Raw genomic sequence first — 23,470 nt, 5'->3', positions numbered from 1 at the left:
TCTTAGGTGACCCCTGTGAAGGGGTCGTTCCACCCACAAAGGGTCGCAACTCCCAGGTTGAGAGCCGCTGATCTAGACCATCTGTTCCACAGTGGCTTTTGTCCACTGTTGAATATCCAGTGCCCAGGAGCCTGTGCAGCCAGTAGCAAGTGTTCCAAAGCAAGTGCTCCATAAATACACACTGAGTGACCGAGAGAGGACCGAGGCCCTCCTTTGGTGGACACTGCATTGCTCCATTTGATCCTTGCGGTCTTTCCTCAAAAGCCCCACCTTGTAAACGAGAACGCAGAGGCCAGGAGAGATGGTGTAGCCTTCCTGAGGTAATGCCGGAGGAAGGAGGCGGGCCTGCTCACTTAGGCCTACCTGACTCCCAAAGCCACGCTTCTCCCTTGCACCCTTTGCAGCCACTCTCGCTGCCGGCACTCAGCAATACATCTCAGGCCTGCGCTTCCAGCTTAATCATAGAAAATACTGCTAATAATAGTAACGATGGCTGTTTGTAATTGTTGGAGTAAGGCTTGAATGATCAAGACCATGGAAATTATTAATAACCCAGGCCCAGCCATGGTGGTGTGGGTCATATTAAATTGTGTTGAGATGGATAACCTTGGCAATAATAGTAACTGGGATCATAAATTAGTAACGGGAGTATTTAAATTAATGCCACACTGTCAATAGGCGGGTAGGACGCAGCTAGCTCAATGCTTCTGGAAGTACTAATGCTTCTCCTTCCTGCCTCCCATGAATTCAGTGGAGAGCAAGGCAGATCTGTAAAAGCCATGGGGGAGGGGACATCTTAGAAGCCATCTCTGTCCAGGAGGAAGGGGCAGGTCCTCAGAGACTTCTGAGGTCCTGCTTGCTGCCTAGACATCCAGCCCTGGTTCCTGAATGTGGATGCTCAAAGCCTCAATGATGTCCCGGGGAAGGCTGCTGGACTTCATTGGTTACAAAGGATAGTTTTATTTTGTTTTGTTTTCCTCTGCGGTGTACGGATGAATTAAGTTTAAGTGGTCTAGGAAATCTTTACAAGTGCTCTTGGTCTGTCCCTTGTTCCCATTATTGGGGACCATATTTTCAAAGAGGAAACTGGAGTCCAGACATAGCTAACATCTGGAATAGGCTTTTCAGATTTGTCCCCTCCACAGCTCTGAACCAGGCAGGGCACCAGAAAAGGGCCGGGTGATGTTTCTCTTGAAAGACTGACTGCACATTCCCTGGTGTGCAAGCGATTTGATGTGCCGGGTTTGCAGAATCTCAGAATGCCTACACGGGACATGGATGGAATGAGCCTCTTGAGTCCATTCAACCACTTTCCCACTGAATCCCCTCTACGGAGGTAGCGTTACTGAAAACCTACTGCAGCAGGCATTCGGAGAAGACACTACTGTTCCTGTCTTAGGAAGCTCTGGAGTTCAGATAACAGTGTTTGTGTATGGTTTGTACACTCACTTGAGTGCTCAGTACCGATGAGGGCTTGTTTGAGTATGGTTGTGCACTACACACATGTGAATGTGTGGGGGTGTATGCGAATGCCACACCGTGTGTGCGTAGATGTATGTCTGATCTGTATTAGGGATCCTTGTAGGATGAGTGGGATCGTGCAAATGTGTGAAGATGGTATGGCAGCTGTGAGTGCATGAGCACATGTACAGGTGAGCTCGGGAGTGCGTCTGTGTATTCCTGGCTTTTGTGTGCACAGTTGTGACTTCTTTGAGCTTGTGGTTTTGAAAGGCTGGAGATATTCAGTGATAGGATATTTGCTTGGCATGTGTGAGGTCCTAGGTTCAATCCCGTGTGTGTGTGTGTGTGTGTGTGTGTGTGTGTGTGTGTGTGTGTGAGAGAGAGAGAGAGAGAGAGAGAGAGAGCCCAAATTGTGATATTGGGATGGATTCCTCCTTGAATGTCCCAAGGAACCCCGCGCTCCACAAGTGGGAAGCAGTAGAGGGGACAGGACGGAATTCGGTGTAGACTTAATCATAAAAGGAAGGCAGCAGCATTCCGGGAATGAGGGGTGGGTAGGGAACCAGGAATCAAGAGGCTGAGGAAGATGTTTTAAAGAGTGAACCCTGAGGCAGGCCTCATCAGTAGGAGAGCAATAGCCCCCGCTGGATCCACAGCATCCGACACTGATGCTCAGCATAACCCGCAGTGCACTGAGTACGTGGGACAGACAGCCCGCAGAGTAGCCGCAGCGGGGCACACGGGCGTGGCTCCCCGCACGCCTTCCCTTGGCTGCTCCGGACTCCCCACCCCGATGCGGCCCAGCGGCTGGGCGGGCGCGGTTCCGGAGGGATGAGGGGGGTAGTTGGGCGGGCTGGGCGGGGAGGAGGCGGGGCTGCTGCACTGCCTTTACCCAGCTGCTCCCGCCCGCACGCAGCCAGAGTGAGTGGAGCCTCGGTCTGCTTCGGCGGGCAGCGGGCGCTGGAGCGCAGCGCAGCTCAGCGCAACCCTTCGGCCGGCAGAGCGGACTGAGCTAGAAGCGAAGCGCTGTCGCCGGAGGCGAATGATGAGGGCAGGTGCTGACTGCAGCGCCATGGACCAGTCGCGCCTGCTGCTGCTGCTGCTTCTAGGGGTAAGTGGTAGCGGGAGGGACGCCTGTTAACCTTTTTCAGGAGCCGAACCCCAAGGGGATCCGAGTGCCACCACCCAGGGAACAGAATAGGGCGTCAAGGTCCCAGATGCTGGGAACGGGTGGCGGAGGAGCTGCAGTGCCGTGACCCACAGGGGCGCTTCTAGCTTTTGGGACTTTCAGAGCGCAGAGGCGACCCAGTCCCAGGATAGAGATGCGGACAGGACTGTGACACCGATGCTGACTGATCCTTAGTGCTGCTGGTCCTTGGGTACTACGGTGGGGACGTTGTAGGGGACTGGGAGGGGTCTCTCGGGAGGAGGTTTGGGAGTCACTGGCGCCTGGGTTCTTTTGACGACGGCGTGTGAATTCTGGGATCCGGAGAGGACTTTTCCCTTTAGCATCTTAGTCCTTGGGGAGTTGTAGGACAGAACCGAGGAGAGAAAGGAGGGGGGTGAGATCGGCGCTAGAGATGTGAGGGGCTAGCAGACGGAACAATGGGGGAGGCGGCTGAAGGGACTGGAGGCAGAGGGGACCGGGTATGGACAATGGGGACCGGCCAGACAATGGGGGGGAGGGGCGTCGAAAGGAGTGATTCGGGAGTGGCAGAGAGGTTGAAGAGCGAGAAGTAGGCTTAAAGGAGGGCAGAAAAGAGACTGCCACCAAAGAGGTAGAGAGATGGAAAGCGGTGCGTATCATAAAGTGCTCGGGGCCCCGCCTGCCTACTCAAGGACAGTGGGATGAGGACAGCAAAGACAGACAGACGTTTCCCGCGTGGGTTCTAGCGTTTTTTCTCGCGGCCTCGCCCAGTCCGGGAATTGCATCTGGGCATCCTAGGCTGGGAAGGCAGCATCGCTTCACTGGGGCAAATTCGCTCCCAGAGTGGATCCTTGGCAGGGCTTTTCATACGGTTTGAGGCAATGCAGTGGACCCAGAGAGACAGAGCCCGTATCCCCCTACCCTATCTGATGCCCGCCAGGTCTCGGGATGAGTAGCGCTGGGACGCTCAAGGCGGTACCCGCAAAGCACAGCTCCGGGAATGCACAACTCCAGGCGACCCGCAGGGGGCACTGCAAGGTGCAGGATTGCCTTTTGCAGCTGCGTGCGCGCCTGGGCTACTCACTGCACCCCTTTTAAGTTAAGCAGCCCCCGGTCCTGCGCCCTTCGCGCTCCTTCCGGTCCAGAACTTAATAGGGTCGTCATTCCTCCTACATCTGGCTAGGCTTTCGATAAAAGTCAATGAACCCTTCTCAAATGAGGCAGGGGCCGCTTGGATGTCTCGGATTCTGTCGGATTGTTGTTCAGAGGCACCAACTCCAGCTAGGTCATCAAGTCTTGCTAAGAACCCGAGTACTCTGGGTATTTCTTATCAGATCTCAGGAAAGGTTGGCAATAAAAGTGGCGTCCTCACTATTCCCTCCATCTTTTTCTTCATCTAGCACTGTGCCCCCAAATCTTCATCTTACTGATAAGGGAGGCAGAGACTTTTGAGTTAAACAAGTTGGCCAAGATCTCGCAAGCAAGTTGGGCCAGGGTCCTGTGGACGGATGACCCCTCACCTCATTCCAGCTCAGTGCTCTCTCTACTCAAGGGTGCAGCTGCGCGGGGGGGGGGGGGTCAGCTTCGTTTCACAGCAGAGATGGGGGTGACACCATCCAAAGGATAGACAGAAGTGGAATATGGAAGCGAGAGGCTAGAGAACCTCTTCAAGCTCCGGTTTCATCCTCAAAGCTCAAGCCTGGTTCCCCGGAGCTGTCAGTTAGTACCTGTGGCTTCCTCCGGGGGATTTGGGAGTGGCTGCACGGGTGTTTGTTGACTAGTTTCCCCGGTTAAGGATGCCTCAGGCGCTGTGTGTTTCTGATCTTGGAGAGGTGAGGGCGTGGCCTCTGGACCCCGGCAGGAGGACATCCCTGAGTTCAGAAAAGGCGCACAGGGGAGGAGAGGGGGGCCTTGAGGACTCAGCAAGGTGGACGGGGCACAGAACCTTCCGACCTGAGCTCCCAGTGCTCTCTACTTTCCACCTCCGCCGCAGATTGTTCGGTATGAGCCAGTTCAGCGGTCCGAGCCTCTTCCTGCGCCGCTGACAGAGTGCTGAAACCAGAGCGCATCCCGGCGAGTCTGCTGGCGGGCCGCGCCGGTAATGGAGGCACTTTGTCATTCAGACGTCTGTAACCGGAGCCTCCGGGCTGGCTAATGCTCCTAATAGGGATGCAGCGGCGTAGGCAGCAAATGGGCAGCGAGAGCGTTGGGGCTGGCGTAGAGGGCGGATAGTGTGGCGGCTCCCGGAAGGAAAAGCCTCCACCTTACCTGGCCAGCCAAGTCTGGTTCCAGCACCTGGCTTCCTCCCTAGGGAGTGAGTTGGAAGAGAGGACATAAGAACGTTTGTGAAATGCCTACGCTGTGACCCTCACTGTCCTAGATACTTTTACATTATATACTCCTTAGGTCCCAGCAAGGTAAATTTAGCTTAAATTCCCACTTTACAGGTGAGGAAGCTGAACCCCGGGAAACTTAGGCGAGACACCAGGCTCTCCCAGTTGGAAAGCAGAGGTGGCCTGTGGGAAGCTGAGAGTCAAGACTTTGGGCTTTTCTCCTCACCTTTTCAGCTTTACTTGTAGATCATGAAAGGGGGTGTGGCCCTGAGCTGCCACTGGCTGGGTGCCTTAGACCCTGCCCTGTGCCTCTGAACTGAGCCACTCCCCTGATCCACGTGATCAGAGCCCTAGCCCCTCTCCAAGTCTCCACAAGGCAGCTTCTTAGGGAATCAACAGCAGTCTCCTCCTGACTCAGTGGCTGTCCAGAGGGGTGGGGAGTGAGGCCGGAAGCCAGTGCCTACCCCTGGGTTTGAGAGCTTCGGCTCTCCAGATATTGGAAAACCTCTACTTCCCCATGTGGCTGTGGCCAGGCGCCTATTCTCTGAGGAACCCTCTCTGAAGCTGCTGTGAAGTGTCAGGATTGAGCCCCTTGGAAGCATCCATCTAGTTGCAAACGCTGGTTCGTTTTCTGTTTTGTCCAATTTAAAAAAAAAAGTCAATTCATCTGAGCACGGAAAGCCCTGCCATGACAAAAATAGATGGTAAACATTCTGAAAAATGGAGAAGTCATGCTATCAGCTTTGAAGTGAATAAATGTAATAAGTATAACCATCAGGCAAATGGGCCTGTCATTTTGATAAATTGATCAATTTGGATGGGATTTTGGAGCAATTAGTCGGAACTCTAGTCACACTTTCCTGCTTGGCGGGTGGCTCCCTTACTGTCTTGTTTTCCCAGGAGCTCCCCAAGACATATGACTTCCTCAATAGCTACCGTCGACTGGACCCCGACTTTACGCCAGGCAGCTCTGCATGCATCATTCCATTCAGTTCTCCCAGCCACCCCGTGCAGGAGTCATGCTCAGGCTAGAGTTTGAGAGAGGAAAACTGAGATTTTGGAAGACTAAGATGCTCAGAATCACAGACTTTTGCAGCAAATCTTAGGATTTTATGACAGAGGCAACATAAACCAAGTACAGATGTGAATGTGGATTATGTGGCCTCGACTTTAAATACAAGTCCTGAAAGGAGTAGGAAGGAGTGGGGAGAGCAGGTTCTTGGCAGGGATGCTTGCCCTAAGCAACTGTGTCTCCCACAAGGACCATACAGCCCCACCCCCAGCATACACTCTCCAATTCTGCTGACCTTGGTTATGTGGAGCAGTGGTAGGCACCACAGGTCTACAAAGGGAACACACTGGGGGAAGAGAAGAGGTGTTTGTTTGTTTGGTTGGTTGGTTGATTTGGTTTGGTTTTTTAAGACAGGGTTTCTCTGTGTAACAGCACCCGCTGTCCTGGAACTCCCAGGGATCCCCCAGTCTCTGTCTCTGGGATTAAAGGTGTGTGTCACCCGCGAAAAGAAGAATTCTAAAGAACCTTGATGCCACATCACCCACTCATTTAATGCAGCAGTTTGAGGCGGGTGTTGTCATGGCTACCTACTGGTAGGAAACAGGCACAGAGAAATCAAAAACCCTGTCTGTCACTCTGGTCCCAAGTGATGAGGAACTATCAAGGGAAGAAGGGGAATGAGCAGTAATTATGGCCAAATGTTTGACTCAGGGTACTCCTACTTCACACACACACACACACACACACACACACACACACACACACACACACCCCTCATCTCCATTTCTCGCTGTGTCCTGGCTGCCTTGTACTAGAGATCCTCTTTTCTTGCCCCACCCCCACCCCCGATGCAGGGATTACAGGCATGCGTGCACCTGGCTCCCAGACAGTTTCTTTCTTTCTTTCTTTTTCCAAGTCCAGTGACATCATTTTAAAGACTCCATTAGAACTGTCACATTATGATTCTGGGACAGGGACTCTTCCGGCCACACTGTGATCGGAGCGAGAAGTGACAACTGATACTTTGACAGGAAGAGAAGGGACAGGAAAAGTTTCAAAAAGCTGACAAGATGACAAAAAAAAATGTGGTCATCTAGGAGCAAGAACACGAGAGCACCTGCTGCATTGCAGCCCTGAGTAATCCCTGTTGCTAACAGCCAGTACCCCAGAGATGGAGAAACTGCAGAGCTAGAGGCGGGTGTGGTCCCCAGGCCATAGAAAAAGACACTGGAGGACAGCACATTTCTTCTTCCTTCTTTCCTTTTTTCTTCCTTCCTTCCTTCCTTCCTTCCTTCCTTCCTTCCTTCCTTCCTTCCTTTCTTTCTTTCTCTCTCTCTCTCTCCCTTTCTTTCTCTCTTTCTTTCTTTCTTTCTTTCTTTCTTTCTTGCTTGCTTGCTTGCTTGCTTGCTTGCTTGCTCCTGAGGACACATCGCCATCCAAAGTCAGTCCTCCGGATTTCTAGGTAACTGAAGGCATCTGGTAGCTTCCTATCCTTAGGTTACACAGTTGCGTCCATTGGCTCCCGACTCTGTGCCAGGTATGGCAGAAGGTCAGCCTCGTGTCCGTAGCTCTGCCTGTCTAATCTGGGGGCAGTGGGATGACAGGAACACTTCCTCAAGGATGTGCTATTTAAGCAGGGCCCTAAGTGATGAAAGGAAATGAGAACCTTCTGGAATCTCAGTTCCTGAGAAAAAGCCCACCTCAGGGCTCCTGGTCTGCAGATGTGGCCAGCCAGCACTCCTACCGCTGGCACCTGGAAGGAGATGGTGGCAGCTTCCTGTGCTGCCTGCATTGTCCCTGCTGGGCTCATGGAAGCCACCTTGACCCTAGGGTATCACCCAGTGTCCCCCCTACATCTGTATTTCCTTTCCCATCAATCTCTGGTGAGAACACAGTAGGTTTTGGTGTCTTGGCAAAGATCTGTCCAGCATGGAAGCTGGAGGGGAATGCCATGGAAGCTGGAGGGGAATGCCGAGCAAGCTTGTAAACCTCCCTGGTCTCACGACAAGAGCCCAAATTGCTGAGCATCAGAGGGGGGGGGGTGTGTGCAAGGTCTGGAGCCTGCAGAGAAGGCTTTGGAGTTTTATTAGACATTAAGGTTGTTCTTTAAGGAACAGAAACAAAGCGAGACTCTCGCAGCCCCTCCCTCTGGGGAAATCTGGTGCTAAGTCGTTCCATCATGAGCAAAGATGCTTTAGTGGTAGGAATTTGATTCCCCTTTCCCCCTGTTCCAGCTCTGTTCCCAGGGGCCACATGGGAGGGGAGGGGAGGGGAGGGGATGGAGTCAGGCTAGAGACTGGAAGTCAACTCTGGTGGAACAGAGTTGCTGGATCGTGGGAGCAGCTACTGATAACAGGCACAGGCGTCCCTTTCTCCCTGTCTTGGCGCCAGACTTGCTCATCAGCCTGTCCTTTGCCCTGGTACCAAGATGTCACTGTCTTCATCTGCAGGGAGGTGAAAAACTCCAAAAGGAAACCAGGGCAGGCCAGAAGCCTCCAGTACAGAGTCAAGATTTGAACCCAAGACCCAGACCTCTAGGACATAGACAACTCCCTTTTGACATTTAATATGTGAAATGAGACCCGGAGAAGGACCCTGCCCCCTTTGTTAGGAAAAGGCCCTGCCTCTGCATAATCATAGCCCTGCAGGTGTGAGGCTTAGCAAACAGAGTATGGGCCAGATTTCAGCTCCGCTGGCCCCCTTGGCCAGGAGCCCTGAGCAAGCTGCAACCTGTCCAGTCATTCTGGAAGTCGGTCCCAGGCTGCCCTCCCCATGTGGTGTATCCTCAGGGCTCCATGAGGGGCTGTAACCCCAAGGTGAACTTTGCAGAAGGTTAGCCACCGAGGCTGTGACCTCACACCCCAGCAGCAGTCAAGGGCGCACTGTCCCCCCTCAGCCTCTCTTCCTGCCAGCTTTGATCCTCCTAATGCCTCCCGGGTGAGCTCATCCCAGCCCAGGTGGTTCCAATAGAAGGTATTAAGAGGGAGGCATTTGATCCCCTGGAAGATACCACCCCCCCTTCTCCTGTCAGACTGACCCTCTGATCTTCTTCCACCTAGGTGTCCCTTGGAGGTGCCGAGGGGACATGTTCCACGGGCTTGTACACCCATAGCGGAGAATGCTGCAAAGCCTGCAACTTGGGTGAAGGCGTGGCCCAGCCTTGTGGAGCCAACCAGACCGTGTGTGAACCCTGTCTGGACAGTGAGTACAGGCTGGCAAAGGGGGAAGGTGTAGCATGTGCGGAACAGCGCTTGCCAGTGTTCCGCCTCCCGACAAGTCCCCTGCAAACCTCTGTATGGTCACTACAAGTGAGCAGGAGATGATATAAAAGGCAGAGGGATGCTGAGGAAATGGAGTGTGCAGGTGGAGGAGGGGGACCTGATGGGGGATCCCCCAAGCAGAGAGGCCAGTGGAAGAGTGTGGCCAGGCAAGAAGAAGAAGCTGCTGCTTAGCCCAGCTAAAAATACCTTCTGCATTGCAAGATCAATGGTTGCAGCCTACCCTCTGTGGGTTTGGGGGGAGGGGAAGGAGGATCAAATCCTGGCTGCCCTGGAAACTGACCTTGGGGGATCCTGGGAGGGCACAACTGCCCCTCCTCTAGGTCACTGCTCTGTAGCTTTCTGATGCCAGGAAGGACAGGGGCTGGAGCACAAGGATGCCCTTTTACGATGGGATGGCACCAGGTGGGAGCAGCAGAGGGGAACTGCCTGGCATTTCCCTCAGAAGGAAACAATCCCATCTTCCGGGAGTGGTGGAGAACAGGGACAGGAGGATGACAGCTCTGTTCTCATTCTCTTGTGAGTTCTGTGTCCCGTGGGACCAGGAGTCTTGGTCTCTGCTGCTTGGTACCTCATTGCTCTGCTGCTGCCCCAGTAGGATCCTGCATCTGCCTGGCACTCTGTCCCCACTAGAAGGGCTGCTGGTAACAGAATACAGAGCTGGGGACTCTGAGACTACCTGTGAGCCTAGTCTTACCTCTGCATGCCACCTCCCGAGCCTGTCCCACCTTCAAGCACCCCCACTCCTTAGTGTTCTCAAACCTATGTATTTCTATCACTGTAGTTATGACTTTTGTAACCTTCTCCCCAGCAGTTGGACCCCTGGGCCAGATGGGAAGGCTCTGCACCCTTGGAAGGTGGTACCTGACCTTCCTTGGCTTCAGAATCTCTCTCCCAAGGCAGATGTAGACGCCCTAGGCCATGCTCCCCACCCCAAGGCATCCTTCTTCAGCAGCCGGTGGCTTCAGAGCTCAGGGGAGGACCATGTCAGGTATTAGGGGAGAGAAAGGTCAGCAGGAACCAAGGGCAGCTCAGAGGGGGCTGCAGCAGCCTCCCCTCCTTACTCCCTTCCTCTGCCCTCCCCCTTGGGTCCCCGCCACACTCTTCTCCAGCTGTGTTAACAAGCTGCCTTTATGAGCCTACTTTATGGGCTGGAGACCCCAGCGGGCTTTCCCTCCATCCTCACAAAACGTTTCCACTAGGAAGCCTATTAAGCCCCTGCCTTCATGCTCTGCCAGAAAAGACCACAGTTTTCACACCATCCAAAACCTGCTCCCAGAGGTCTTCCGGCTAATTTCTGTGTGTTTCCCAGGAGCCGGCTTGCTCTTTCCATCCAGTGTGCCTAGCCCCCACCCCACCCTCGTATCTGCACCCTCTCATTTGAAGAGATCAGATGTCCCGCCAGACAGGTGCTTTCTGCTATCTGGCTGTATCTCAACCACGGAAGTCCTTATTACCGCTCATCCGTGGAGCCTGCCACGTATTCTCCATCAGAACCCTATGGGGTGGGGATGTTACTGATTTATTTAGTTTTGAGACAGGGTCTCACTGTGTTGACCAGGCTAACCTCAAATATCACTCTGTAGGGCAGGTTGGCCTTGAATTCACGATCCTCCTGTACCCTGCCATACCTGGTTATTATTTTCTGTTTCACAGAGAAAGGAAAATGTTCAGAAAGGTTTAGCTCACAGATTTAATAAGTTATGGATGTGAGTTTTGAAGCAGATCTGTCTCCCTCACCACCGTACCCACACTTCCCAGGATATGACCCTTGGTGCCTTTAGACCGTGGAAGCTCACTGTAGGTCCCCATTCTCCACACCTATACTCTCTGTCTTCGCCCCCACATGCAAAGCATCCCCTCCTTCCCTGCTTCTCAGCTTCATCAACACCCCAGCAAATACAGCTCCTCCTGTAGTTGGTACGAAGTTCTCTCCCTAGGATGGAAGGGACTGAGAGCTGGCTCTGCCTCTTCCCTCCTTCCCTGCTCTCTTCTCAGCAGGCAAATACCATCCCCCCAAAACTACTCTGAGTTTCCAGGGTTCACATCCCCTACTTCAGAGTGAGGCCAAAGTGAGCTTGGAATCGGCCGGCCCCTGTGTACTGGGTCAGAGAACTGAAGGGACAGCTCAGGAGAGGCTCTTCCTCCCAAGTGACTAAGTTCTGAGGCTGATGCTTCCCCATCTGTGCCTGTGTCCTCAGGTGTGACATTCTCTGATGTGGTGAGCGCCACCGAGCCATGCAAGCCGTGCACCGAATGCCTGGGCCTGCAGAGCATGTCGGCTCCCTGTGTCGAGGCAGATGATGCAGTGTGCCGCTGTGCCTATGGCTACTACCAGGACGAGGAGACTGGCCGCTGCGAGGCGTGCAGCGTGTGCGAGGTGGGCTCGGGACTCGTGTTCTCCTGCCAGGACAAACAGAACACGGTGTGTGAAGAGTGCCCAGAGGGCACATACTCAGACGAAGCCAACCACGTGGATCCGTGCCTGCCCTGCACGGTGTGCGAGGACACTGAGCGTGAGTTACGGGAGTGCAAGCCCTGGGCTGATGCCGAGTGCGAGGGTGAGTATAGTTCCTGGCTAGGTGATTTGGGGGCGCGGGGCTGGATTTGTGAGGAAGGGCGCCCTCTAGGGGTCATAAGAACCCCGGCGGGCCTTGACCTGGTAGCACCCTCTTAGTTCCCTCTTGATAAGGGAACAGAAGTGGTGCTTCCAGATTCGACTTCAGCGCAAAACCCTTTTCACTAACTCCTTCTTTGGACTGACGTTGGGAAAGCCCGGCTCAGTGTTCACTGGAAGAAGTCTTCCTAACTCCTCTTCCAGAGATTACGTGGGTGGCAAACGGCATCTGAGAGGAGCCATAGATGCCAGAGTCTGAAGCAGGCCTCCTTCGGACCTGAGGCAGGTTTTCTGAGCTGGAGTGGGCCTGGTGACCTACAGGAGTGAGGACCCTTCAGCTATGAGGCCAGATGCTGGTGGTGATAATGGCGGTAGCAATCCCACATCAATTCAGCTCAGAGTGACATCAGGGAGGTTCCGCTTGGCTCCGGACCTGCTTTTGATGGCCATAGGGTTGTTGGGGGCAGACTGCACATTCTTCTCATAGTGTGTGTGTGTGTGTGTGTGTGTGTGTGTGTGTGTGTGTGTGTGTGTGAGGTGCAGGCATCGCCGCAGTTAGTGAGACAGAGTTGGCTGTAGTAACTGGTCTGGTAATGAGGGAAGTAGTTCTGTGGACAAAAGAGAGTGGTAATTATGGGTTGGGGGAGAGGGTAGGATAAGGTGGGGTATGCTTGGAAGGCTCTTGTCTACTGGGGGCTGTAGGAGCTGGGTGGGCCTGCCTTATCCTGATAGCTCACCTCAAGGAGATGGGGGATCCTGGGAGAGGAGGCACCTGGGAGCCAGAGCACAGCCACCATGGTCACTGGTTGGTAGTGTTCATCTCAGAGGGCACTGGGAGGCAAGCTGGTGGCGCTTTCCCATTCTGTCCACCAGCTTGTGGCCATGCCCATAGACCCTAACCTCGGGTGTGCTCACACTGAGCAGGCAAGAGTGCCGTCTTCAGGGAGTCCCTGGTTTTGCTGGAGAGGGATAGCCCTTGGCACTGGTTCAATGAGGGGGGGCACCACAGCCGAGCCCCTAGTTCCTGGAGGGAGAAGATAGCTTTGGAGATTGTCCGCTCTGATGGAGGCAGCGGTTCCGCTTTCCGTCAGCCTTTAGTTGAGCAGAAGATACAGATAGAGATCCCCTGTCCTTGGGGCGGAGGGGGCTCCTGACAACCAGGCAGAGCCTCCCCCATACCCAGACTTGGGCTTGCTCAAGTAGCAGAGTGGAGAAGGCTGGTAAGCTAAATATGTTTGCAGTGTTTTTACTGAATAGATGGAGAGGAATGGGGCATGGGCCCCTTGTGGCTCTGGTAGAGATTTTCATGGGCCAAGACAGGCATGTGGCCTCAGAAGCTAGGCTGAGCGGGGGAGAGAGCTTCAGCAGCCAGGCAGCAGTTCCGTGGACAGTGGGGTTCAGGGTCAGGGCTGTGATTAGAGCTAGAGGACGGCCTGGTTGGAAGAGGAATGGGCCCCACTGTTTAGAGAAGTATTTCCTCCCAGATGCCACCCTACTTTCCCAGCAATCTCGGCAGAAGGCACCCCTGAGGAACGCTTATCCCTATGTTCTTTCGGCTCCGACCTCTGAAGGGTTAAATGTTAGCCCTGAGGCCAAGCAACCCTTTCAGGAAATGGAATTTGATTCTTGAGTTGGCAGCCCCCCTCCCACTCTTGTCCAATGTAGCATACTTTTCTGCATATACATTTCAGGTGTCAACATGGTGACTCACGCAGCCTTGGGGCAGACGCCCGGCCCCCTCACCACATTGAAGTTTAGGAGGGGTCACCTGCTCCCTCTTCCTCCTGATAGCGCTCATTCCGGAAATGGCTGTCAGGACCTGCCAAGGGCTTAGTGGGTTGGAATGCTAGGGGACAGGGCCACATCTGGATCTCGTCTCCACCCCCATTAGAGAGGCTGGAGGGGGTGAGGGAAGGTGTCCTGGACACTTGACACTGTTTTCAGTCCTTCCTCGAGGCTCCTTCATTTCTACATCCCTCGCTCACCCACATCAGCCTCAGGGTCAGGGCTGTCAATCTGAACGGAGTCATAGCTGCAGCCTTGGGGCTCAGGCTGTACCCCCAGCCTGCCCTGTTACCCTAGCAAAGCACAAAAAGGCCCTCTAGGGTCCAACACCCAGACAGAACTGCGTCTTACACTTCCTACCCCGCTCCAGCTTCCAGAGCTTCCAGCTCTGTCCAGTCCTGGGATGGGGGGAGGGTGGGACTGGGCAGCAGATGGCAACCTTCTCCTTACTGCCAGCCAGATGGATTCCAGACTCACATCTGGAGGCCTTCCCCCTCAGAAGGTGCTGAAAATGGGGCCTTTGAAGCATCTCTGTCTTGAGCTAAGGCTCAGAGGACTAGTGGGTAGCTTCAACTCCAGCTTGGGTGGGCATAGTGTAGTCTGGGCAGGGCAGAGCTGGGTAGCAAGGTGCCCTCCCCTTAACCCCACTAGCATGCCCTGTCTGCTTTCCCTCCCTGCCCCAAGCGTGGGAAGTGAGAAGGGATGGGACAGGCTGCTTTGCCCAGACAAGTATCCCCCAGGCCATCATCCAGAGCCTACAACCCCTAGCTCTGCCTCTGGCTGGGTGGCAGAATGGAAAATCCCACCCACTAGTGCCAGGAGGAGTTGGGGCCTCTGCCAGGAAGGCTGGCAATGCCCGAATGGCATGAGCAAGCCTAGATGGGTGGCCAGGCACAGAATTGCTCCTTCTGAGGCAGTAGGCAGTGCCTACTTCATAGATCCTCCCTCTACTAGATGTCTGCTTCCTGCCAACAAGGGTGCCAGCCGTCTGACCCAGACTTCTCTAGGTGCCAGGGCTAGACTGTTTGGGGGTCAGACAGCACAAGAAACATGCTGGCCACAGGACAAGGACTGGCTGGGAAGAAGCAAGTCAGCTATACTCTCCTCCTCTAGTGCCAGCCTAGAGCCTGGAGCATCTGAGAAAGAGGGCTGAGTGCCACCTGCAGGGCAGCGTCTCTGGTCGGGTACCTAAGTGCCACATCCTTCCAGAGGGCTGTGGTCACCACCCAGAGAAGTTACATCCCTCTAAGCAATTGAGGCAGTGCTCCAGCTTGAAGCGTCCCTACAGCTCAGACTTCTAGGTGTGTTTGCCTCATGCCTGGATGCTGGGCAGAGACTAGAATTCTGGTTCCATCTTCCAAGCCAAAATTTTGCTTAGAGACCATTTCTTTTCAGAGAGTCCATTTTCTAGATGGAGAAATCAAGGTCCCATACTGACAAAAGTCTCCTGTCATGTAGCCTTTGCTCTTCTCCACTAACCTGACTCGTGTGCACAGTCCCAGTCCCCAATTCCATGCCTGGTCCGGTGTGCATGGAGTCAGGGGTTGGAGGCTCATGATGAAACAGTGGGGTGTCAGAGAGAAGGGGAAGGCCTGGATAGGTTCTAACTCTTGTGGTCCTGTTCCTCAGAAATCCCTGACCGATGGATCACAAGGTCTACGCCCCCAGAGGGCTCCGACAGCACGGCCCCCAGCACCCAGGAACCTGAGGCACCTCCAGATCAAGACCTCATAGCCAGCACAGTGGCAGATATGGTGACCACTGTGATGGGCAGCTCCCAGCCTGTAGTGACCCGAGGCACCACTGACAACCTCATTCCTGTCTATTGCTCCATCTTGGCTGCTGTGGTTGTGGGCCTTGTGGCCTACATTGCTTTCAAGAGGTAAGAGGGGACACAGTGAGGAAGGAGGAGAGATTTGTCCTGAAAACACACACACTTTTAAAATTCAACCCTAAACCCATCCTCGCTCACCATCTCACTCCTGACTCTCCGAGTGTGGTGGGTTGGGGGGAGTGATAGAAGAGGGTTCCCTTTCCTGTCCTGGTTCCAGCCCCTCCCCACTTCCAGGCTAACTCCTGCCACCTCTGGCTGCTTCCATCCCTCTCACCCCACAGTCTCCTGGGTATTTGTGTGTCTCTTCCCTTCCTTTCATGTCATCCTCCAACTTCCATGTCACCCTTGGGCTCCTGTGGTACCCACATCAAGGATTTCAAGACAGAAAAACCCCCAGAAGGCATTTTCAACTTTAAATGCTTGTCCTGTTCTTTTCTTGTGTGTTTTGTTTTTAATTCATCAAAGTCATACACGCTTTTTAAAAGCAAATGCAAACAAGACCAAATTTGTTTTGTGCGGGGGATGGAATCCAGATCTGTGAGCATGCAGAGCAAGCTTGCTGCCAGGGAGCAGTAGCCGCAGTCCCAAGACCAATATCTTCTAAAGTGAGAAGTAAAAGCCTCGCTTTAGCTCCTCAAATCCTACCTATCTTGTGGGAAATCTCTTTGGGATAAAATTTCCCAGCTGTTCATAGTGTTGTTGTTGTTTTAGAAGCACTCACGTTAGCTTTTTATAATCATATGTAGGCATGGAGAACTTTTCTAAGACTCAGTGGGAACACACTGGGCACCTTCCCCTCTTAATCCCCGGCAGGAGAGGTTTTCTCAGAACAGATTACCTGATCTTTTGTAGCCTCTCATTCAACAACATGCCTGGACCGTAATGCAGTTAGCCAGTCCTCTCTTGATGGACGTTTGGTTTATTTTCAGTTTTTTTTTGTTATTGCTTATAATTGCCAAGGAAATGTGTATTGTGATTACTGTTCACATGTGGGATTATTCTAGAAGGGTCAGCTGGGAAAAGTGGAATTTCTAGGAAGTCATCTATTTATGCACTGTTTGATCTGCCAACTTTTACTGAATGCTTACCAAGTTCTTCTACCCCATAAAGCTCTCAGTGTATGTGTATGTATGTGTGCATATATGCATATGTGCATGTGTGTGCATGCGTGCGTGCATGCGTGTGTGTGTATGTGTGTGCAGAAATAGGCACCTTATCACTTCCCAGCCTTTTGTAAAGAAGAGGTTCTCAACCTATGGGTCTAGACCCCTTGGGGTTGACCAACCATTTCACAAGGGTCACCTAAGACCATCTGTATCTCAGAAACTTATAATTATGATTCATAACAACACCGAAATTAGTTATGAAGTAGCAATGGAAATAATTTTATGGTTGGGGGGGGTCACCACAACATGAAGAACTGTATTAAAGGGTCGCAGCCTTAGGAAGATTGAGAACCACTGATATAAAACAAAAAGCTCCTTAGATACTTCAGAGGGCACCTACCATGGCCCTGGCCTGGACCATGGACACAGATATGTTGGTTGCATTGGCTGACCCTCATCCCAAGACCTGGCCTGCCCCTGGGTTCCAGGTGGAACAGCTGTAAGCAAAACAAACAAGGAGCCAACAGCCGACCAGTGAACCAGACGCCCCCACCTGAGGGAGAAAAACTCCACAGCGACAGTGGCATCTCTGTGGACAGCCAGAGCCTGCACGACCAGCAGACCCATACACAAACTGCCTCAGGCCAGGGTGAGTGGGAAGGCCAAAGCCTGGGGGTTTAGGGTTTAGCTACCATTGAAGGGACTAGCAGGGTAGCAGGGTCCTAGAGGCTGGGCGAGGTGGGAGATGTGGGGGAAGGGAATGTTTTCCCCTGGGGTGACTTGGGGGAAAGGAGGCTTTTACAAGTTGGAGCATCTAGACTCATCAGGCTAATTGTCCCCCCTGGGGGTTAATTACTGCCCAAAGTAGCTGCAATTAGCCTCCTGCCCGCTCTTCTAGGAAACAAGTGGTTAAGTGTGGACGGTAATTGGCAGCCCATAGCCAGGCTTTAGGACACTTGCTGCAGTTGTCTGGGGCTGAAGAGCCCAGTCCCCTGTCTGTTTGGATGATTGCTGGGGGGTTGGGGACGCTAGTGGAAAAGATGATGCGGAAGCTGAGGGTGAGGAAGAGACCATGAGTCAGCAAGGTCCAGGCCCCTCCCACCCAGGCCTTATCTAGGACCTCATCTTGGGGAGCTTGCCTTGGCCCAACTCTCTGGGCTCACTGCAGGAAAGAGGGTCAAAGGTCAAGAACTGAAGGGTGCTCTTGTCCCTCCTCTGCAGCCCTCAAGGGTGACGGCAACCTCTACAGTAGCCTGCCCCTGACCAAGCGTGAGGAGGTAGAGAAGCTGCTCAAAGGCTCCGCGGGGGACACCTGGCGACATCTGGCAGGCGAGCTGGGCTACCAGCCTGAGCACATAGACTCCTTCACCCATGAGACCTGCCCGGTCCGAGCCCTGATGGCCAGCTGGGGTGCCCAAGACAGCGCAACACTCGACGCCCTCTTAGCCGCCCTGCGTCGCATCCAGAGAGCTGACATCGTGGAGAGCCTGTGCAGCGAATCCACGGCCACATCCCCAGTGTGAGCTCACAGACCGGGAGCCCCTGTCCTGCCCCACATTCCAACAACTGATGCTCTAGCCAGCCCCCCCAGAGACGTCCCCCTCCCCTGGGGTAGCCCAACAGTCTGTGCAGGGCCTCCGAGCCCTGCTCCCCACACCGTAGCCCTGTTGCTGTCCCTGAGGGAGCCCTTGCATCTGACTACACTTCCTCTCCAGTGAGAGACAGGACCACCCCAAGCCTGTGCTGCCCCAATTACCAACTCAGGCCTTTCCTCCCTTTCCTACACCTTAGCTGTGTCAGAGCCGGGGTTTTGACACCACAGATGGTAATAGGGGCACCTCAGAGACTCGAGCAGCACTGAAGAACCAGAGTCGTGGACTCCACACTGTGAACTGGAGAACAGGGAGCACTGTGGTTGGCTAAGACCTTCCTTAGTCCTTCCCTCCTCCACTCTGGCCAAAGGTGAAGAAGAATACAGGTTCATCTGAGCTGAAAGCCAGCCCACATGGCCCTCTTACTCACAGGAGAGGCAGGGACTGGCCCAGGCCACCCAGCAGTAGGGATGTCAAATGTAGGCTGACATCCTCCTCTCTGAATGAGGGCATCCGGAGTGCCTGATGTCAGGGACGGAGTGACTTTCAGGTACATGTCTGGAAGCCAAGTCTGCCCACCCTCTACCACTTCCAGGCCCCCTACTCAACCCTTGTGCAGAGGAACTGTTTGCCCAAGACCTGGTCCATTGGCCCACCCTGCTGGAGTCAGGTTAAGGGCTTGGGGAGTGGGGTGTTGCCTTCCTCTGTCTCTGTCAGGCTTACCCAAATGGCATTTGCCGAACGGTACATCTGTTAGTGTCCTCATTCTTGGCATAGGCCTGGAGCCAACATTGGCCCCTAGAATCAGCCCTAGGGGTCAGGGACCAAGGACTCCCACTCCACAATCCCAACACACACACACACACACACACACACACACACACACACACACACACACACAAAGATAGCTTACTTTTTCCATGGCTCTTTTTTGGGCTGAGACTAGATCCTGCTGGGGGTCACTGCCAGAAAAGCATGGAAGGGAACTGAGCTGAGCTCCATGGGGGCTGTCTTCCTCGCCCCCGGGTTTGGCAGGCCAAGGTCTGCTGTGTCTGAGCTGGCGTCTGTCTTCCAACGGCCCCGTGCGTGCGTGGAGGAATGCTCTCACTCCTCCCCTTCTCAAAGTCTGTCTGAGTTTGGCTGCACCCAGAAGGCTATGGTGAAGAAAAGCAGGCTGATGGGAGAACGCGGCAAGAATCAAGAACAAAACAGATGCTGGCCCGCGGTCTGTGGCAGGTTTCTCCTAAGTTTCAAGGCCTCTGCAAAGGACTGGTTTCCTAGGCACCGCCAGGAAGGGGCATGAGGTCTCAGTGGCGTTTTCCCCCCTCCCTGGCCTGTTCTGTTTTGCTTGCTGTTGGAATGAGTAGGCTGCCCCTCTATTTAGCATGAAGGAGCCCTAGGCAGGGTATGCACAGACTGACCACCACCCCTCCCCACCCAGGGTCCTCCAAACCCTGAGAAGACACTAGGAGCACTGCACACGGGTGGCATTTTTATGGACCTCAATCTGCAATGAGCGGAGGAACCCCACCTGCTGGCCTGCCCCAGGCACCTGGGGAGTGGTACATTCTTCGTGTATTTATTTTCCTCCCCAGAAGTTGGGGAGCAGTGGGGAGCTGCAAGTGCAATTTAGCATGTGTTTGGTTCTGGAGTCTCTCCTGCCTTACTTTGGGTCAGGAGGGAACCGTTGACCCTCTAGCTGGCAGCTTCCAGCTCCAGACCCCCTCAGTCCACCTCCCCATCACCTCCCCCTTGCATCCTGTGTAAGCATTTCTTGGGCCCTCCCGAAACCTACACATAAAATATAAGTGATGGACATTAAATAGCAAAAAAAAACAAAAAAAAATTAAAAAAAAAACAAAAAAGAAAGAAAAAATGTTGCCAAGAGATTTTCTGGAAACACGCATTTTTCGTTATCTGGGATTGAATGTGTAGATCAGGGTCCCTCCCCTCCAAACTCCCACCCCTATAATTCCCAATGTTATAAGTTCCTGTCCAGTCTTCTGTAAGTTTTGACAAGAATCCAGCAACTTTATATGTGTGGTCATGAAGTGGGTGGGGGAAATAGTGGGGGTCCTCTGCTCCCAGATCTCAGAAAGGGAAAGAAAAAAAAAAACGCCATGCAGGAAGCTGGGCAGCTGTGAACTTGACCAGATGTCAGAAGTGAAACTGACCACAGGGGAGCCAGAGGCTCAATAGGAGGGCCAGGTCATGACCCCGCAGCTCCCAGCCACCCACATGGCCTGTGAGACACACAAGCGTACTTATACACAAGATCACACAGAACCTCTGTCCAGATGGCGCAGCAGGAGACTGGCTGGCCTGGCCAGGAGTCAGGCAAGCCCCTCCCTGGAGACTTCTATGGACAGATCCTAACCAGAGCTCTTGCCTGCCTGACTTGGGAGCCTGTAGGACTCCTGGCTGTGCCCCCTCTGAGGCTGGTGAGGCAGGTGGTCAGAACTGCCCATCCCTTACTGGCCCATCATCCAGGTCTTCTAGTAGGGAGTGGCTTGCGGCCACCCTGGAAGGCAGGGGAAGGATTTGCTCTTCTAGGAAGAACAGCAAGCAAACCTTCCAGATTTCCAGGCCCAGGGAGCAGGGCCAGCAGGGTCAGCAAACCTTCCAAATTTCCAGGCCCAGGGAGCAGGGCCCAGCCAAGAGTCAGATTCAGGGAGACAGGAGCATCCTGTGTCTCACCCCCACTGACAGGATCCACAAGGAAGACAACATGGTGGTGGAGAGGAGAGACACAGAGGAGGTGGGAGAAATGATTTTGGCACTCAAAGCCTCGGAGTAATGGGGGAAACAGTCCGCCTGATGGAGAAGAAGGGCTCAGGCTGGGGGTCAGCTTCCTACTATGGGCCGACTATCCACAGTAGGAATGAATTCCTACTATGAGAGAAACATATCTGCTCTTAGGGGACTCTCCATTCTGATGAAAGAAATACCATCTTCCTCCTAAAGGTGCCTCTAGTGGAAAAAATGCAGGTTCTGTCTTGTGGGAATAAAGAGGGGCACAGGTCCCCTCCTCGGTGACCACTTTATTCAGAAAACGGCAGCAGGCAGCCCTGGGGGTACAGAAAGTATAAGTGGAGACCTTGTCAGGCCAGCCCCAGGGAGGTCAGGGAAGGGACGTGGAAGCTGGCCCTTGTGGATGCATGAGGTAGCCTGCCTGGGAGGAGAGAGAACAGAGGCCAGCTTGGAGAAACACTGGAGCCTCGAGCCCAGAAAAGGAGGGGAGGGAAAGAAGGAGGGCCAGCCAGGGGCCAGGGTTCCTGTGGAGTCCGTTGAAGGGGTCTGGACTATATTCTTAGGACTCTGGAAGCTGTGGAGGATTTAAAACATTCCCCATCCCTTCCCAGCATTTGGGGGGGAAGACTTGGTGTGACCTCTGCCCTTTCCACCCGTCCTGCCTCCACTCTAAGAGTTAAATCTCTACAGTCAGCTTCCCCATGCTTCCTGAAGTCCTGTGGGGCTGTGTGAGCAACACCCCAGACTCACTGCTTTGATCCAACAGTTGACCTTACTGTCTGTGTGCCTCTCAGACGCCTCAGAATTCTGAAATCTGTGATTTCCTTTAGCCACAGGGCCACTGTGTGCGCTGTCCTATCTAGAACATTCTTTACCAAGGTACCTCAGTCTAGAGAATCTTTAGGGAAGGCTGACTGGTTCCCTGGGTCCAAATTAGTTTTTCTGTCTGTCTGTCTATGTGTCTGTCTGTCTCTCGTGGTGTGCGTTGCTTGTTTCTTTAATATGCATTGTTTTTGACAGGGTTTCCTATAACCCAGACTGGTCTGAACTTCCATAAATAACCAAGACTAGCCTTCAACTCCTGATCCTCCTGCCTCCACACCCCAAGACTGGGATTACAGGCATGCGTCACCACACCCAGTTCCAAATCAAGTTTCTTGGTTCCAGCTTCAGAAAAACCCACGGTCCGTCTTCTTCTTCACTCCGCTAAAGACCTCTTTGTACCCAGGCACTCGTCTGAGTGATTATTCGATTACTATAAATCCCGGGAAACCAGAGCCAGGCTCTGGTCCTGCTCACTGGCGTGTGCTTAGCACCCTGCCTGGAATATTGTTGGATTACACTCAGTAAGTGATGGGTTCACTCCGTCCAGTACCCACAGAACACAAGAGACCCATGTGGACTCGGAAGCTTTTTAGTGGGCACCTTTCACAAATAAAAGAAACAGCAGATTCTACCAATGGATTAGCCCAATAGATATATAAATATTATTTCAACAAGTGATCAAGATTTAAAATTGTTCATGAAACATTTTAGATATCTTTTTTTTTTATGGCCCTCTTAGTTGTCTCAATCCTACGTGGTTTTTTTTTTTTCTTTTCCTTTTTTTTTTTTTTTTTTTTTTTTTTTTTTTGAGACCAGAGTTTCTCTTTATAGTCCAGGCTGCCCTGAAACTTGCTATGTAGACTAGGCTAGTAGATCTTCCTGACTCGACCTGTCAAGTGCTGGGATTAAAGGTGAACGCCACCACACCCAGCTCCTGTGTGTCTTTATTCTTCCTCCACACCTGATGTTAGACCAGCCACAGGTCAAATGTCAATGACACAAATGCCTAGTGGCTACTGCATGGGGCTGCGGCAGCACAGGGCTCAGCTGTAGGGATTTAGATCTCCAAAGCAGGAACTCACCCCAAGTCCTCAGGGGTTTCAGAGGACAAAGGGGGACCCCTTAGCTTCTGTCTGTGTCCTCAGTGTCCTTGGACCTAGGCTATAGTCCTCACTTCCGACATGCCTCCTGACATTCCCAGGGCACAGGGCACTTCTCCTCTAAATCCAGAGCCCAGAGTCTGTCTCATGCCTTCATCTTTGAAGGCCCAGTTGTCTCAGCCCCTTCCCTCAGGCCTCCCTCTCTCCCTCTGTCAGTCAATGGGCAAAGAGAGACAAGACTTGAAACCTAAGTCCTCTGCATCCAGCAGAGAGAGCCATGGGAGACCCTGGGCCTGTGCTGGAGCTCCAGGGGAAGAAGGGGCTGGACCAGGGCTGGGGTCACAGAAGACATTTTCTGTGGTGCTCCAGCCGAGGGTCTGCTGACCATATGGCTGAAAGAAGCAACTCCTCTGATAATGGGAAGCAGACCCACGTCAGCCTGTGGCAGCTGGTGGGCAGAAGCCTGGGCCCCTGGGCCTCGGGAGACAAGGAAGACTACTTCTTCAACCTCCTGTCCCTTTTAGGTCCCTGCTGCAGCCTTCTTGTCCTCCCTCTGACCCTTCTCAGCCACACCAGACACCTTGTCTGCTATCCTGCCTGGCCTGTGCCTAGGGTCCAGCTCTCAGCCC

At 53.4% G+C, this 23,470-nt stretch overlaps 1 protein-coding gene across 1 annotated transcript; it reads left to right on the top strand.

Annotated features, from left to right (window-relative positions):
• Positions 1–2,366: 2,366 nt before the first annotated feature.
• Positions 2,367–20,013, top strand: Ngfr (nerve growth factor receptor). The gene is made up of 6 exons (XM_050157014.1): positions 2,367–2,572; positions 9,013–9,154; positions 11,433–11,792; positions 15,263–15,515; positions 17,062–17,222; positions 17,795–20,013. Exons 1-6 carry the CDS (start codon positions 2,504–2,506, stop codon positions 18,094–18,096), a joined length of 1,287 nt encoding a protein of 428 aa, XP_050012971.1. The 5' UTR covers positions 2,367–2,503; the 3' UTR covers positions 18,097–20,013.
• The last annotated feature ends 3,457 nt before the right edge of the window (positions 20,014–23,470 follow it).

Source organism: Alexandromys fortis, unplaced genomic scaffold, assembly GCF_014885135.2.
Source record: "Alexandromys fortis isolate MF-2015 unplaced genomic scaffold, M_Fortis_MF-2015_v1.1 scaffold_31, whole genome shotgun sequence".
Lineage (NCBI taxonomy): Eukaryota > Metazoa > Chordata > Mammalia > Rodentia > Cricetidae > Alexandromys > Alexandromys fortis.
Note: the sequence above shows the minus strand (reverse complement) of the source record. Positions and strands in the feature narration are given on the sequence as shown.